This window comes from Zalophus californianus, chromosome X (genome assembly GCF_009762305.2).
Source record: "Zalophus californianus isolate mZalCal1 chromosome X, mZalCal1.pri.v2, whole genome shotgun sequence".
Classification (NCBI taxonomy): domain Eukaryota; kingdom Metazoa; phylum Chordata; class Mammalia; order Carnivora; family Otariidae; genus Zalophus; species Zalophus californianus.
This window is the reverse complement of record NC_045612.1, coordinates 39,421,944-39,439,982: the sequence shown is the minus strand read 5'-3', so window position 1 is coordinate 39,439,982 and position 18,039 is coordinate 39,421,944. Positions and strand designations below refer to the sequence as shown.

Below are 18,039 nucleotides of genomic sequence, written 5' to 3'. Positions count from 1 at the left end.
AGAAATTTGATGAGAAAGTGGTGTGGGTGTTTGCATTCAAAATGAGAATTCTAAGCTGCATTATTTTTATTAGTATTTACTGGTCAAGGCTCTATGCATGCCTTACTGGTGAATTACAAAAGAAGAAAAAGGCAAGTTTTCTATCTTCTTCCAACTAAAGGGACTTAGCTACTTTATAGTTAAAGGGTTCCTCAGAAGACATTTTACCTGGAGTCATTGATATGTATGTTATTTAGGTTTGAGAAACCTTCATTTCAGTAAAAGCAAATTCAGAAAAGAAGATGCATATATCAGAGCATTACATGTGGATGAGACCATTCATAAGGAAGTAATTATAGTTGAGTGGGGATATTTTAGGCTTTGGAAATTAGATAGAGTTAGGGTCAAATTTCAGCTCCACTGCACACTTCTGCTTTGCGTCTATGAGGAACACAGACAGACACTTTAAGTTTCTGTCTTCACCTGTAAAAAGGGCATAACATATCCCCACATTTGTATTCATGTACTTTCCACATTGGTTTGAGTGACCCAGAAAGTCACATGCTTCTTTATGGATCATTAACACTTCTTGCATTCATTCAGGAAGATTGTTGTTAGATCTCACAACCAACACAACCTGGCTCAATCTTTTAACTCTGATGACTGCTTTATAGCAGAAAAAAGAAATAAAAAAACATCTAAAACGGTAGTCCTTAAAGCTTTCCAACAACTAACCTTTTTTCCTCATGTCATCACTATTCTAGACACATATTCTTAATTTTTGAGTCCTCTCTTTATTCATTCTCTACTTAGTCCCTCCTCATCCATTTCCCAGGTGCTCCTAGTTCATATGTCTCTATGCCTGATTCAAGACTAAAGCCTGATAGCAACATTTTATAAATCTAGTATTATCAAGTTTTATTCATTTTCTTTTGTGCAAGTTAGTTCTTACATTTGCACCTTTTCTAATTTTTTAATGGAAATAACATTAAACAGAAAAATTCCAAGAATGGTAAAAAAAAAAAAAAACCTTTCATGTATCATTTACTCAGATGGACTAGTTGTTAATGTTTTACCCCATATGTTATGTGTATATATATAATTATATATATATATATATTTGAAGCATTTGAGAATAAGTTGTAACTATCATGTCTTTTTAGCATTAAATACTTCACTGCATGAGATTTCCTAAAGTTAAAGATATTCTTTTATGTAATAACAGAACAGTTATCAACTTCAGGAAACTAAACATTAATATAAACTTTTATTTCTACTTTGCATATTCTAATTGTGTTGGTTGACCTAGTAATTGTCCTTGATAGCATTGTTTTCCTCCAGTATAGACCAAATTATGCATTGTATTTAACTGTCATAGCACTCTATGCTCCCTCAATCTGAAACAGTTGCTAAACAATGTTTTTTATTTTTTTTTTTTTTGAAGATTTTATTTATTTGACAGAGAGAGACACAGCGAGAGAGGGAACACAAGCAGGGGAAGTGGGAGTGGGAGAAGCAGGCTTCCCTGCCGAGCAGGGAGCCTGATGCGAGGCTCAATCCCAGGACCCCGGGATCATGACCTGAGCTGAAGGCAGACCCTTAACAGCTGAGCCACCCAGGCGCCACGCTAAACAATGTTTTTTTTAATTTCACGATCTTGACATTGTTGAAGAAATGTAGCCCCTTCTCGTTTTTATTTTATTTTAATTTTTTAAAGATTTATATATTTATTTGATGGGGGAGGGGCAGAGGGAGAGGGAGAGAGAGAGAATCCCAAGCAGACTCTGTGCTGAGCGTGGAGCCCAACACAGGGCTCATCTCACAACTCTGACATCATGACCTGAGCCAAAATCAAGAATTGGGCACTTAACAGACTGAGCCACCCAGGTGCCCCCTCCACTATTTTTTAAAACAGAATGTTCCTTCTTTTTTTCTGCTATTTATTCATTCTAGTTATGCATCCGCAGCTGGAATACTACATGAGTGATGTTGTGTCCTCCATCAGATATTTAGGCCCACAATGTCCGTCTGCCCCTCATTGATGATCTTAATTTTGATCATTCCAAGAAGTTGTTATTTGGTTTCTCCACTGCATGGTCACTATTCTTTCCCTGTAACTAATAAGCAAAACTGTGGAAAGATACATTAAGATCATGCAAATATACTGCTCCTCATCAAAATTTCCCCATTTAATATCTGTTTATGATTTTTGCCTCAACCAACCAATATAGTGGTTGAATATAGTGAATATTGGCAAATGATGATTTTCTAACTCTAGTGCTACCTCCACATATACCAGTTGGCCCTTTGGTAAGCAAAACCTCCCTTCTTTTCCATGTATTATCTATTTATTATTAGTATGGACTCATAAATTTTTTTTAATGATATAATTTTTTTAAACTGTTGTCTATTCCGATGCTCAAATTATCATTGATTTGGAAACTTCTTCAAGCTGGATCCTGTCTTTCTAACATGCCCTCCTTTTTAGCCATTTCTTACATGTTGAAATATGTTCCAGGTTTGCCCCTTTTTCAGGCCTACTGATAAAATTTCATTGTCCCACATTTATTCTTCCTTTAGGTGCATTCTAGACTTATTCTCAACTCTTTTTTTTCCCATAGTTTTCCTGGCCCTCAAACCCAATTAATTAACAGGCCCTGCTATATTTGTTGCTAAGTCTTGCAGACTTCAGCATTTCTGTACATGTGATTCTAACCCAAGCATTTATCACCTCAGTGCTATACTTTAAAAAAAAAGTGCCTTTGTTCATGATGATAAAATAATAGCTGCCATTTATTAAGTACACACTACATGCCAATCAGTTTTCTAAGTACTTAATATGAGCTATCTCCTTTAATCCTCACAAAAAAAAAAAAAACCCATGAAGTAGATACTATTATTTTCTCTTTGTTAGAGGTGAGAAAACTACGAATCAAAGAGGTTAAAAAATCAACTCAAGGTTACACAAGCTAGTAAGGGGCAAAATTGGGATTTGAATCCTAGAAGTTTGACTCTAGAGCAAGTGCTATCAGTGAATATGAATACTGTATAATTTCATTCCGTTCCCCTTCAGTTCTTTTCTAAAATTAATGATTTTATTTATTTAGGGTAATCCTGGCCGACCAGGTCTCAATGGAATGAAAGGAGATCCTGGTCTCCCTGGTGTTCCAGGATTTCCAGGTATTTGAAGGGTTGTTTTTATATTAAACTCCTTTGGGATAAGATACCCATTTTCTGATTTGACTGGCAAACGCTATGGCCCTGTTACTTTGCGGTGCCATTTTATGTACCTTCTTTGCAGGCATGAAGGGACCCAGTGGAATACCTGGTTCAACTGGCCCTGAGGGGGATCCAGGACTTGTTGGCCCCCCAGGTAAGAATTACTCCAGGAGCGAGTTATATCAGGTTCTTAAACACATTGAAGAATTTGAAAGTTTGCATTCTGTTTTTGAACTAAACTTTTAGAGTCTCAATCCCCAACAACTGAGAGCAAGTAAGCAAAACTCTCCCTCTATTTACTGATCTCTCAACCTGTCTATTTTATTAAGGAAATATTGAGACCAGATCTTTCTCTCTTTTTTTTAAGATTTTACTTATTTATGTGACAGAGAGATAGAGCCAGAGAGCACAAGCAGGGGGAATGGCAGAGGGAGAGGGAGAAGCAGGCTCCCCACTGAGCAGGGATCCCGACGCAGGGCTCGATCCCAGGACCCGGATCATGACCCGAGCCGAAGGCAGACACTTAACCATCTGAGCCACCCGGGCACCCCAAGACCAGATCTTTTGAGTTTAAGATGGATGCAGGACTAACAAGAATGCTTCATTAAGATTTTTATTAGATTTTATACTAACTTTCCCATATTCAGTTGAACAGATTATGAGAGCAAGTCATTTTTAATTGAAAATATTTTTAATATAAAAATAGTTCTTTTTGCTGGAGACTTAGAGAAGTTTCCTGTAAACTGAAATAGGACATCTGCTAAATTCCCTTACAAGTTCAGTGGGACACTTGACAAGCACAACAAACAAGAACTGCAAATGATGTTAGAATCAGAATGGACTTGTCAGGAAATAGAATTGTCTTCCCCTGACACCAGTGTTCACAGATTTGTAATGCATTAGACTTTCTAGTAACCAAGTCATGCTTCAAGGCTCGAAAATAGGGACAATAGGCCTAATTTTTCCATTGACCCTAAAGAAATTATTCATTTTTTCAGTCTTCTGGGTGAGATGATGGCTTTCCCAAACAGATTTCTGTTGGACATGTCAACATTTCAACACATGTAACTTGTTTCTTTCGCACCAATTTTTATTCTGACCTTAGGACACTTTGGCATCCATTCCTTCTGGCCTTTCTCTTTCCTACCTTCCAATTTGTGTGTTTTGCCTCTTAGGTCCCCCTGGATTACCTGGTCCTTCAGGACAGAGTATTATAATCAAAGGAGATGTTGGTCCACCAGGGATCCCAGGCCAGCCTGGATTAAAAGGTCTGCCAGGACTACCAGGACCTCAAGGCTTACCAGGTGCCTTTGCAGATCATCATTCTAAGCCTTATCTATTTGAGAGCATTTCCCTAGTTCTCATTTTACTTGTCATAGTTTGTCTCTGAGAAGAGGAGTCTCAACAACTAGTAGAATACCAGACCACCACAGATCCCATTTCCTTTTTTCTTAAAAATGTTAATTTCTCATGCCCTAATTTCCTGTAGGCCCAGTCTAATCTCTTCTAGCCAGTTCCTCTGGCTATTTTAATTTGAATGATTAGGCTAATGTTATTAAAAACTTTGTAATGAAATTAATATGCATTTCAGATCTGATGCTTTCTCTATCCCAACCACCAGAAGGATAGAAAGCTAATTTGATCAGCCATCAGCTCCCCACTGTGAGGCCTCGTGATTTTTAAACTAACTCCCGTCTAGTTGGCCATTTGACTCTATGCCTGCAGCCAATTTTGATTATACAAGAAAGCTAGAAACTAAGTTCAGTTTTTCTCGCTTATTAAGTGATTGGTTGTTAATCTTTCCATGAACTAAGTGTACCAGGCAGTAACAACCTTACCTATGGTGGGACAGATAACAAAAGTTGGGCCTTGCACTCCTATTTTGTTCTGAGGCAAAGAGAACACAAGTGCCATATTATGGGAATCTTCACAGACACAAATCTATTGTTTAAAACTAAAGCTAAATCCTTGTCTGCTTCTTTGTCCCGGGCTTGAGCTATTCCTTTCTGTATCTGGATTAAAGACAAGACCAGACTATGAATTTAGTGACACTCAAAAACCTTAAGTTTCCTAAATCTGTCTGGTTATGGAATTATTATACCCATATTTGAAGACCCTATTTTTTGCCCTGTAGGTCCAATTGGCCCTCCAGGAGATCCGGGACGCAATGGACTCCCTGGCTTTGATGGTGCAGGAGGGCGCAAAGGAGACCCAGGTCTGCCAGGCCAGCCAGGTGAGACAAGTAAAACACTGCTGTTGATAGTAGTCTCAAGTCTGAGAGACCTCTAGACGTCCAATTGGAGCTGTGAGAGTTTTTTTTCTTAGGAGAGTATAGCTAGCTGGTAAATCTGTTGCTGGGGGAAAATACAAGGAGGTTTGCCAGTATACAGAAAAGCATAGAAAGCTTGTTTTTATTTATGTGTTTAGAGTACTGGAAAACAGTTTTTCCTCAAGATGAGGTTTTTCCAGGTATTCACTGTACTTACCTGTTCTGATAATTTCCAGTATGTTAATTTAAATCCCATGACCATCTTGAAACTATTGTGAATCTTTCTACATTTGAAAATAGGACAACAGAGTGTAATTTCCCCCATAAAATTCAGTAATACAGTTGTAAGGTTTGTAAAGTTTAAAGCGCTCCCCATAGAGCTTTGAGAGTCAGAGCGGCATCTTATACTGAGATGACAAATTGGTTTTCAGGTTTTTAGTTCATTCATTAACAGGTGCTCCTGATAATATTGAATCTGGTATCTACTAGATTTCCAGTATGTTCTCAAGCTACTTCCAAATAGAATTTGAGTCACCTTGCAATAAAAAATACAGACAGAGGAGCTTAATAGACATTTTCCAAAGAAGACATACAGATGGCAACAGACACATGAAAAGATGCCCAGCATCACTAATCATCAGGGAAATACAGATCAAAACAACAATGGGATATTCCCTTATACACATCAGAATGGCTAGAATCAAAAAGACAAGAAATAACAAGTGTTGGCAAGGACGTGGAGAAAAAGGAACCCTCATGCACTATTGATGAGAATGCAAACTGGTAAATCCACTGTGGAAAACAGTATAGAGGCTCCTCAAAAAATTAAAAATACAGAATTACCACATGATCCAGTAATTTCACTACTGGGTATTTGCCCAAAGGAAACAAAACACTAATTCGAAAAGATATACCCACCCCTTTGTTTATTGTAGCATCATTTACAATAACCAAGATATGGAAGCAGTCCAAGTGTTCATCAATAGATGAGTGGGTAAAGAAGAGGGATATATATATATATATATATAGCTATTAGCCATAAAAAAGAATGAGATCTTGTCATTTACAACAACATGCATGCACCTAGAAGGTATAATGCTAAGTGAAATAAGTCAGAGAGAGATAAATACCATATGAGTTCACTCATATGTGGAATTTAAGAAACAAAGGAACAAACAAAGGAAAAAAGAGACAAACAAAAAACCAGACTCTTAAATACAGAGAACAAACTGGTGGGTGCCAGAGGGGGGAGGCGTGTCAGGGGTGAGTGAAATAGATAAAGGGGATTAAGAGTGCTCACTTATCATGATGAGCACTGAGTAATGTATAGGATTGTTGAATCACTATATTGTACACCTGAAATGAATATGATACTGTTTATTAACTATATACTTCAATAAAAAATATTAAAATTCAAAAACACACTGAAGTAAGATTGCTAAAATAGAAATAAAAGATCATAAACTCAGTAGATTTTTAATATGTATTAGCAACTCTAGACAATATAAATATAACTCTAAATAATATAAACATAAAGAATATTTATTGGCAAATAAATATCAGTGGCAGCAAGGCAGACTGGTAATACCTATAGCCTTCCTGGAACCGATACTCTGCCATTTCATTAACTGTATATCAGGGAAGAAACAAGTTAGTGTCATCTTCACCGTATATGGACATTGCTGTGAAGTTTCCCCAAAATGAAAATGCATATACACAGTGGCAGAAGGCCTGTATATAAAGAGAATTTTAAAATAGGCTCAAATCAAGAGACTAAACAGAGAAAGGGAACCGTTGGTAAATTGAAAATAGACATTTTGAAAAGGCTGCTTTAGTAGTGCCCTGCCTATTATCTAAACAAAAAGGTATGCCTGAGAATAACTCCCCAGATTCAAAGGAAAATGTTTTTCAGCACTGAAACTGGCAGACTGATGGCAAACACACCCTTCCTTTCTTGTTGATGAACAAAACAGCAGACTGAAATTTCGTCATGGGGTTTGGACTCCTTTAGTAGAGCAAGAGACTAGATAACACACAGACTTCCCAAATAAGCATCACTTCTTCCTATCTAATGTTCCATTGCCCAGTACTCATTTAATGCCCAATGTCAACCAATTCCGTTAAAAAAAAATATATGTTTAAATCTCTTTAAGGGCAGGGACCATATTTTATTTATCTCCAAATCCGTGATATCTGACAGTACCTTAATAGGCACTCTGTAAATATTGACTAAATTAACGAATCAAATGAGATCATAATGTTTTGTCAATAGCCATAATAGTAGCATCAGAGCTCACTTAAATTTTGTATACTGACGATTCCATGAAAATAGGTACTCGTGGTTTGGATGGCCCCCCTGGACCAGATGGAATGCAAGGTCCCCCAGGTCCTCCAGGAACTTCCTCTATCGCCCATGGATTCCTCATCACACGTCACAGCCAGACAACAGATGCACCACAATGCCCACATGGAACTGCCCAGATTTATGAAGGCTTTTCTCTCCTGTATGTTCAAGGAAATAAAAGAGCTCATGGTCAAGACTTGGGTGAGATATCTGGCATCTTAGTTTTTACTATGTGTTTTGTTTTGAAAATCTTGTTGGGTTCTGGAGTAACCTTGGACAAAGTATATCTCTCTTATTTGGGGTGGGGGGCTTCCAAATTGAAGACCATCTCAAGGGCAGCTAAATATATTCACTGTAAGTTTTAAATAAATAACACGTTACTCTAAAAGCTTTAGCTAGCTAGTGTGAGGGACAATTCTTGGCCTAAAGCAGCACATTTTGGGAAAGGCCACATGTACTCTTTGTTAGCTCTTAAGACAACAGATTCCCTGGGCTCTCTACGGTATAGCAGTCGCTTGAGTGGGCAGTGTTGATTCATAAGAGATAGTTTTTTCTTCTCTGGCACTGGTCTTCATCAAGTTGAAAGGTAAGTTCTGAAGAGAATCTTGATTTCTAATCAAAGAAATTAAGGTCATTTCTTAATTATGCTAGTTTATAGTTCCTAAAATAAGTGTCTTAGCTTTGTAAAGTATTATCAGAGTAGATTAAAACTATGCAAAGCACCATATTTCTATATAAAACACACTTCATTTAATGTGTTTCCCGTGCATCTTCTCTATACTGTGGTGGGCAGATTGGTTGATGGGATGAGACTGGACCGGATGATTCTCAAGACATCTTCCAATCCTCAACATTTCTTTTTGTGGAATTTTGACTTTGGATTTCAAAGCCCCATTGTGTGACCTGCGGCTGCCAATTTTAGGGATCATTATCCCCTTCTTTGTCTCCATAAAGACATTTAAGAAGATAGTCTGGGCTCCCAGTTTCTGGGGTGTCTATAGTAAGAGGCCTCCTGAGGTCTCTTTAGCTAGGCTATTTTGTGAAAACAGTCCTGCAGCAACAGAGACCTCCAGAGGTCTTCCGTACTCACTCTATTCCCAGGGCATATGGCCACACCTGCCAGATAGTGCTGGCCCACCGGAGTCGGCATCTCCACTGACACGGAAGCCAAGAGTCACAGGTCATTTAATGAAGTCAAATATAGGAGGAGTTTGCCCACCAACTTTCTTCTCCCACTTTTACTTTTCTTTGTCTCCTTTTCATCTTTCCTCTGCTATTTTTCCTTCCCACATTTACTTTCTTTAGGTAGCATCTTCTTTTTCTGATTTTATAATTGACAAATCTTCATGGTGAAAATATTCTTATCTTTTACATAAATCTCTCTAGTCTTCCTCCCATAAAATTCTTCTCCTTTTAGGCCATCTTTTTTCACTATCAGAGTCTTAACTTATACCTATAATCGAGCTTATATACTTCAAATCCCTGACTTGATAGTCAGGAAACTTTAGAAGTTTTTGAGCACTGTGAAATTAAAAAATGGAATTCAAATAAAAAATGGAATCTGCAATCCAGTATGTCACTAACTTTTAAAAATGCACGTACTTGGTCAAACAAGGGCTGTCATACTATGCATTCAGACATGGAGGCTACAAACTGGCCCTGACTCAGGTACGGTATAGGCTTCAGACATGGGAAGGCCATGATATAGGCCCCAAGATCCCAAGAGTGATCCCAGATTGCAGAGTTTCTTCTATGGCTCACACAGGGATCAAACTGGAGAGAGCATGATGGCTAAGCAAAGAATAGAGACAGCTATAAGAAACAATCACCTGATCAAATAAATACAGTCTATGGTGGATTAGTGAAAGGATTATGGTGTGTAAAAAAAGAGGGTGGAGGTAACAGATGGAATGCTAAAACTGTTCTGTATAGGAGCAGAAAAAAATACTAAGAATAATTAGTCTATTAAAGCCTTATAGTTTTAGAAAATGGGAGGCATTGAGAATTCATGAGATTTTTCTTTGAAATTTTCTCTGAAAATTTGGAGACAATACAGAATTCTGCATCATTGTGTGCAGCCTAAAGCATAGATGCAACCAAACACCCCTGTTCTCATCATTATGGGCCTTCCTTTTATGTACCTTTTCCTTTTCTTTCTGAGACCAGGGATATTTCCAACCCTGTCCCCAATTAGGCAGTAATATTTTATTTTTAAATTACTTTATAAATAAAAAGAACTTTGATTTCCATTCTCCAATTTGATTTTCACAACTATGATCAAGAAAGATATAGGACAAGTATTATTTTCTTATATTTTATACACAATAAAAGTGGCTAAGAGGTTAAGTGACTAATTCAAACCTCTGCACTCAGTAGAGATAAGAATTGAATCCCAACACCTACCAGTGCTAAATCCATCCGTTTTCAATTATGCCAATTTGTCATTCACTCTCACGTGACCTTGAGTTAGTCACCTTTCTCTGAGCCAGTTTTTTTCCTCTGAAAAAAGAATTATTTAGGCTAAATCAATGATTTTCAACCTGGGGAGCTTTTGAAAAGATTCCTAGACCCATCCCAAACCTCTTATGTAAAAATTCCCAATGATTATGACGATCCACTAGGTTTAAGAAGTATTGGTCTTTTATCAATCATCTTCAGTCTGAGGGGCGCCTGGGTGGCTCAGTTGGTTAAGCGACTGCCTTCAGCTCAGGTCATGATCCTGGAGTCCCGGGATCGAGTCCCGCATCGGGCTCCCTGCTCAGCAGGGAGCCTGCTTCTCCCTTTGACTGTCCCCCCTCTCATGCACTCTCTCTCTCTCATTATCGCTCTCTCAATAAATAAATAAATCTTAAAAAAAAATCATCTTCAGTCTGAGATAAGCATATTCCTTTGGATACATGAGGAATTTCCAAGAGCTACACAGGCATAATTTTAAAGGAATCAAGTTTCAAATCCTCAACTTTCATATGTACTTTCTCCTGAATTTGAACTGCCTGTGTATATGCTTTGGATAATCCTGTTTCCCACATCCCCTTTCACTATCACCCATCTCCCACTCTATGAAAGAATCATAGTATTGCATATTGCCCTGAAGTGTGAAAACCTCTGGGGCACAAATTCAAAGAGACAACTCAAACTAATGGTTTTGTTAAAGTCTCCATTAATTGAGGCTCTATAATTCAATCCATCTCATTAGGAAATGTATTTCCAACAAAAGTTTACTTTTTGTGTTTAGAAATTATATATAAATTTATAGTATCTGTATTTTTATAAATTCCCAATATAATGATGACAATTCAAAAAATATTTAACATGTAAACCTTACGATCATAGAAAGTTTCTTAAAGTTATTATACATTTTTGTTTCAGAGAAATATGATAGGATAATCAATAAAAAACTAAAAATAAAAAACACATTAGGATAAAACTGTGTGAGAAAAGTGGAATGGACATATAATTTCCGAATGCAAAAGGAGCATTGAATGACTTCCACTTGTTAAAGATGAGTTTACTTTAAAAAAATGTTTATTGTTAAGTTTCAAATCATTATGTTGGATATATTCAAAAGAGAGAAAAGGTTTGTTTTTAAATATAAGTATTCACAAAACACTAGACATGACAGCTGGTAACATTTGAAATGTGGTTTGCAAAAGTCCCAGGCTCTAGTATCACAAAGTGGAGTATAGAAAGGTAGCTTTGGAGCCAAGAGACAATAACCAATACCTTAATAACTGGCATAGTATCAATTTAAAATTCTGATGAAAAGTTTTATATCTAAACTTAAAAATGGGGGGTACACCATTTTTCATCATTCTTTGGTAAATAAATAAGAATAAAAGAGAGAACTTTTAGAGTTATATATAGAGATATAGATAGATGATAGATAGATAGATAGATAGATAGATAGATAGATAGATAGATAGATATCCTCTATTGCCCTTACCAGTCCTGAATTTTTTTCCCATTGCATCCTTCCTTTCTCTCTTATTTTTTTTCCTTTTTATTATTCACCTCCAAACCTGTTCATGGTTGCTGTGCATATTGGTCAGCACTACCGTTGTCCCTAGGCTCAAAGAGATTGCAAAAACAAACAATATACATACTGAGGATGTCTTGGAAGAAGAGATGGTAGCCTGGAGAGGAAGTACTAACTAGATATATAGAAACTGTGTGTGTCCTTCACTTGTTCACAATAAATTGCTCAATATTCTCCATAATATTTTATTATGTTTGTAAGTACATCACCAGTGTAAAAACACTGTTGGAGAATATATAATGAACTGCAACAATAAATGTCTACATAAATTATAACATATATCTTGATTTTAGAAATGTTAAAAATGTAAGTAAATGTGCATCTTATAATTGAAGATCTAAAACAAAGTATATTTATTATCTAAGAAATGTGGGCATATTTCTCCTTGAAAGGTTGTTTGTTAGGGTTTCAAAAGAAACTAAAGTATCATCATAGTATAGTCCTTCATCCTTTTCTCCCCAATTCTTCCTAGGGACGGCTGGCAGCTGCCTTCGTCGCTTCAGTACCATGCCTTTCATGTTCTGCAACATCAATAATGTTTGCAACTTTGCTTCAAGAAATGACTATTCTTACTGGCTGTCCACCCCAGAGCCTATGCCAATGAACATGGAGCCCCTGAAGGGCCGGAGCATCCAGCCATTTATTAGTCGGTGAGACATTGGTGTAGCTTTGACTTTTACCAATCCCCAGTTAGTTTAGCTAGTCAGAAATGAGTCTAAAGCTAATAATTTGATCATATTCTTCCCAGGTTGGGTAGGACAGAGGTGCCTTCATAATATTCAGTTAGGTATTTAGTTTAAGCTGTATTAAGTGGGGATTTGCTTTTGACCAGACCCTATAATAGAAATAGTGTAATATATAAAGAAATCAGACTAATCATTAGGCAAATATATGTAAATTAATAATATATATCAGTCTTGGCTAAGTGTTACAATAGATCTAATAAAATGTTATGAAAGCATAAGGAAAAGAATGTTTAATTTTAATTGGATAAATTTGGGATGACTATATGGAAGAAATGTATTTTGACATGATTAGTCCTTAAAGGATGGGAAGGACTTGAGATACAGGTAGTTATAAGGAGGGAAGGAATACTAGACAGAGAACATGGGAATAGGTAGTAGTTGATGTGTCTAGAATATAGCTTGTAAAGGTTGCATAGAGAGAAGAGATTGGAAAGTTAACTTGGACCCAGATTGTAGAAGGTTTTCAGCATCAGGTTTTATTTTGGAATTAATCTGGTATATAATGGGGAGCCTCCAAAAGTGTTTGAGCTACACTTCAGGGAAAAATTACAGAGCCATCGACATGTAACATAGATTACAGAGGAGATAGTCCTAAAATAGAGAGATCAGTTAGATTGAAGGTATTGCTGTAGTCCCGGTAGGAATGGATTGGAACTGTCAGTGGGGGACATGTATCACTTTAATACAATAGACAGGATTTGGCAGTTGATTAGTTATGAGACAGAGGAAATGATAGCTGAGGTTTGGAGCATGAGTAACTAACAGGAGAGAGGTACCATTAGGAGAGACTTCCTAGAGTTTTGCCACATTAGAACTCTAGTTTAACTCAATCTCCTAGGCATATGAGATACTGCCATTTTCATTCTGATCATGACCCAATTGATTTAGGAGTCCACTAACCATAAAGGATGAGTCATTGGAAATTCTAGTTTCTTTGACATTGAATATAAAGGTTAAACCTAGTTCAACTTCTCTTAGTAGCAAGTTCATGGTGCCCTTTTTAGTACATTTGCCCAGATTTGGGGGGAATTTATTTTTTGTGATTCTTGTCAGTCCCAACTCTTGGGAGTAAAAGATCCTTTAAAGGTATTTCCTGTTTTGTAGATAAACTTCACCAAATTGGTTCAGTCATATGTCAGAAGGTCCCTTCATGATATTTATTAAAGATTTGGTAGACTCAGCTGTATTTACTGTGTTGCAGCTTTACTTGATTTTATAGATTTAAGCCACATCTCCACATGCCGGGGGAGCTGCCCAGCATTCTGCAAATGCTATATTTCTCTAGATATGGCCAAATGGTTAATAAATATCCTTTGGACCAAAAATAATGGGTGGGGATTGAGAAAGTATCTGTTTCTTGTCTTTTCCAGTTCACCAGACATTGTTGTCACCACAGTTTCAGCATTACTAAATAAATGTCTACCATCCAGTTGGGCACTTTGACAGCAAGTAGTATGTACAATACATGAAGCCGAGCTCTTACAGCAATTATGGCATTGACTATAGCAAGTATGAATACAAATTTAAGGCAGAATGGAAAATGAAAATGCTATGGCATTGGTTGTGTAGTTTCTTTAAAAAAAGGCCTACAGTTGTTGTTTATAACTTTATTAAGTCTATTGGGAGACAGGGCTTATGAAAAAGCAGTTCTTGAAGTGCATTTTTCTCCAGCTTTTGTGAGCATAGAAGACACCTTAATGGGCTTCTATACCAGGAAGGCTTTGAAAGAAGAGGGACTGCTAGTTCCCACGTACTCACTGTGTAGATTGTGTCCCCCTCCTTTCCCCTTACCAGATGTGCAGTATGTGAAGCTCCAGCCGTGGTGATTGCAGTTCACAGTCAGACCATCCAGATTCCCCATTGTCCTCAGGGATGGGATTCTCTTTGGATCGGCTATTCCTTCATGATGGTATGAAATACTCTTCCTTGTCTTTGTCATGGTAGCTGGCTGTCCATGATATCTGTGTATCTTCCCAATGCAAGGAATCCCTGTCATGTGCATGAACCTCAAATAGCTTCTGTCCAAAGATTGTGTCCCCCTTCACATATTTTCTGGAATATATTTTCATAATCTGCCTGTCACTTCTGTTGAGTACCCTTGGTGTTGATAGTGTTCTCTTATCTCTTGCCCTAGATCCTTCACTGGATTTGAATTTTTGGTCGTATTTAGCATGTATCTTTGGGTATTCACTAAGGTATCAGTGGTACTTTTTCCCTTATGTTTTCTAGCACACAAGCGCAGGAGCAGAGGGCTCAGGTCAAGCCTTGGCCTCCCCTGGTTCCTGCTTGGAAGAGTTTCGTTCAGCTCCCTTCATTGAATGTCATGGGCGGGGTACCTGCAACTACTATGCCAACTCCTACAGCTTTTGGCTAGCAACTGTAGATGTGTCAGACATGTTCAGGTAAGGTACTTATGGCTTTAGTTCAGTCCTAAGCTTCCTTCAGAAGTACTAGGGAAGAGAGAAGCAATTCATGGATGGTTTATACCCGACAAATGTTAACGATTTAGTGGACTGTGTTTTTTATTTGTGCTTGTTCTTTTCATATACTTGACTCAGGACAGAAAAACAGACTTGGCTAACGTTAGGTATGTGTACTTTCAGATGGCTTGGTAGTAGTAATCCTTCGGTAGCAAACACACAAAGCAAGGAAAGGTTATGTGACCTGCTCAACAATAAGTGAGCTGCTCAACTAGACTGAGGCCACTCCAGGAATTAAAGATTGAAGCTGTGATCTATGATCCCTGCCTCAGTCCAGTGATCTCTTTTCCCAGGATGTTTTCTTCTTTCTTTTCTTTTCTTTTCTTTTCTTTTCTTTTCTTTTTTCTTTTCTTTCTTTCTTTCTTTCTTTCTTTCTTTCTTTCTTTCTTTCTTTCTTTCTTTCTTTTTGTTTATTTCTTTCTTTTTCTTTTTCTTTCTTTCTTTTTCTTTCTTTCTTTCTTTCTTTCTTTCTTTCTTTCTTTCTTTCTTTCTTTCTTTCTTTCTTTCTTTCTTTCTTTCTTTCTTTCTTTCTTTCTCTTTTATTTTGAGAGAGAGAAAGCATGACATGGAAGGGGAGGGGGAGAAGCAGGAGAGGGAGAAAGTGACCCTTAGGCAGGCTCCATGCCCAGCACAGAACCCAATGTGGGCCCCATCTCACAACCCTGAGATCATGACCTGAGCCGAAATCAAGAGTTGGACACTTAACCAACTGAGTCATGAAGGTGCCCCTTTCCCAGGATGTTTTCAATGCTCTCATCCAAATGTCTGAACGAGTAAGACCACATATAGTATATGTACTTCAGGATAGTTCAATCTATTGGATTTTTTTTTGGTTTAAATTAATTTTTATATATTGCTTCTTTTGAGTTATTGATATTTTTCTTACAATTATCTTTTTGCATTTCATATGCATATGTTTTATCATTTATTCATCATCAGTTGCCCAGATCTCCCTCATTCTAGGACTGTTAGAGAAATGTGTAAGAGATAAAAGAGGAAGAGACAAATAAAGGTAATATTAGTAGAGAGAAGAGTCACAAAATTAACTATGACCACTAATGGCTCTTTGGCCATACCAGTTACTGCGCTAGATCACATTGCTCAAAAGTTAATCATTAAGTCATAGGAGAGCTACTTAAGCACAAATAGGATGTTTGGGTGTGAATTTGAACCAATAATAGAATTGAAAATCCAGAAAAGGCTAATTTGATCATCCTGTTTCTTATTTCCCAGCAAACCTCAGTCAGAAACGCTGAAAGCAGGAGACTTGAGGACACGTATTAGCCGATGTCAAGTGTGCATGAAGAGAACATAACATTTTGAAGAATTCCTTGTGTGTTTTTAAATGTGATATATATACATATATATATATATAAAATTCCCAGGATGCAACGTCTCACTCCTCCCAACTTTACCACTACTGCCACCAATGGTGCTACTATATATGGCCAAGAGGACATGCCGACTAGTAACCATGGAGATTCAGATGTACCTCAACAATATGCCAGAGCGAGTTCTCTATTAGTTTTCTATGAATGAAATAAGGAAATGAATTTACTTTTTGGGTCCAGAATGACTTTCCCCAAGGATTATAAGATGAAGATTATATATTTTGCCCAGTAACTTAAAACAGCACATTAAAAATTCAGTTAAGAGAAGAATCACACTGAGTAAAATAAAAGACTGCAGTTTGGGGGAAGAATTATTTTTCATGGTGCTACTAATCCTACTGTATCCCAGGTTTTTAATATAAAAGTGTTAAGCTTATTTTGCTCTGTAAGTAAAGAATGTGTATATTGTGTAAACAGCCTTTTAGTTCAAAGTGTTGACTCATTTAGGTGTGACCTGACATGTATCACTCTTTAAAGACAACCTAGGCAAACCTAGAATACAGACAACAAAATTTTGTATCCATGTTTATCAAAGTGAAAGAATTTATATTCTTGCATCAAGTTATTACTGAGAGTAAATTTATTTTGAGTTCTGTCCCCTAAGTTCTTATTTGACTTTTTTAAAAAAATAGGTCATTTTAGTCACTTTAATCAGAATTTTAAATGGTCATGTTACATACCAAATTATAATATCTAATAGAACAATTTCTCTTTTGCTATATTCTTCAAGATCCTCAATACCAGATGCCCCCTTTTTAATGTTTCTTACATCTTGTTTTTGCTCATCCCTAACTAGGCAAAGTCCTCCCATATAATTTTGAGAAACAAAAATACGCAAAAAAAAAAAGATAATTTGTTCCCTGTGCTTCTTCTGTAAGAATTATTCTCCTGTGGTCTCTGCTTGTACAAGAACTGGGAAGACAATACTTGGTTAGTCTTCTCTCTTCAGTTACAAAGCCAATTGATGTTTCATCCTCTTTTTTTATTTTAAACATTTTATTATAAATAGTCCTAGAATACCTTATTTCCCTAGTTGTCCTCTTTTCACTTCATGTTTTTTAACTCACTATTATCAATTTAATTAAAGATATCCTATGTTGTAAGAATGGATTGTTGTGTATCTCTTCAGACTATGTGTAAAATCTGCTCATTTACAGATAGACTACACATCTGCACATCAGCAAATAGTCCCTTCTCAGAGAATCATTTAGAGCAGTTCCAAAGAGGTTTCTGCAGACTGATCACTCATAGCTGATAGAAGACATAGAGTAGTGTAAACGTTTTCTAATATACAGAACAACCCATTGGAAAGTACTTTTGCAATAATAAATGTGTTAACAATATTGTATTGGTGGCTGAGAAAGGAAGCAGAACTACTTTCTATTTAGGGAAGAATTCATTAATAATGTTTAAAAGCAGATTAGTGAGTTAATATTCCTGATGATTAAGAATGAACACATGTAGCTCTCTAGTTGAGAACTTGCTAAAAGTAAGAGGCATTAAAAGACTCTACAATAAAATTTGTATTTCAGTTAAAATATGAAACAACCAAAATAATTTTGAGAATTTTAGACC

The 18,039-nt window shown here is 36.8% G+C and overlaps 1 protein-coding gene across 5 annotated transcripts in view; it reads left to right on the top strand.

Annotated features, from left to right (window-relative positions):
• The window catches only part of COL4A5 (collagen type IV alpha 5 chain), a 229,982-nt gene extending 212,424 nt beyond the window's left edge, over positions 1–17,558 (top strand). For all 5 annotated transcript variants that reach the window (XM_027609389.1, XM_027609392.2, XM_027609390.2 and 2 more), the window contains 9 exons: positions 3,087–3,159; positions 3,281–3,352; positions 4,374–4,502; positions 5,333–5,431; positions 7,800–8,012; positions 12,320–12,497; positions 14,388–14,502; positions 14,823–14,995; positions 16,307–17,558. In XM_027609389.1, the coding sequence (XP_027465190.1) occupies positions 3,087–3,159; positions 3,281–3,352; positions 4,374–4,502; positions 5,333–5,431; positions 7,800–8,012; positions 12,320–12,497; positions 14,388–14,502; positions 14,823–14,995; positions 16,307–16,388 (1,134 nt within the window). In that variant the 3' untranslated portion in view covers positions 16,389–17,558. The remainder of the gene's footprint in view (positions 1–3,086; positions 3,160–3,280; positions 3,353–4,373; positions 4,503–5,332; positions 5,432–7,799; positions 8,013–12,319; positions 12,498–14,387; positions 14,503–14,822; positions 14,996–16,306) is intronic.
• Positions 17,559–18,039: the final 481 nt, after the last annotated feature.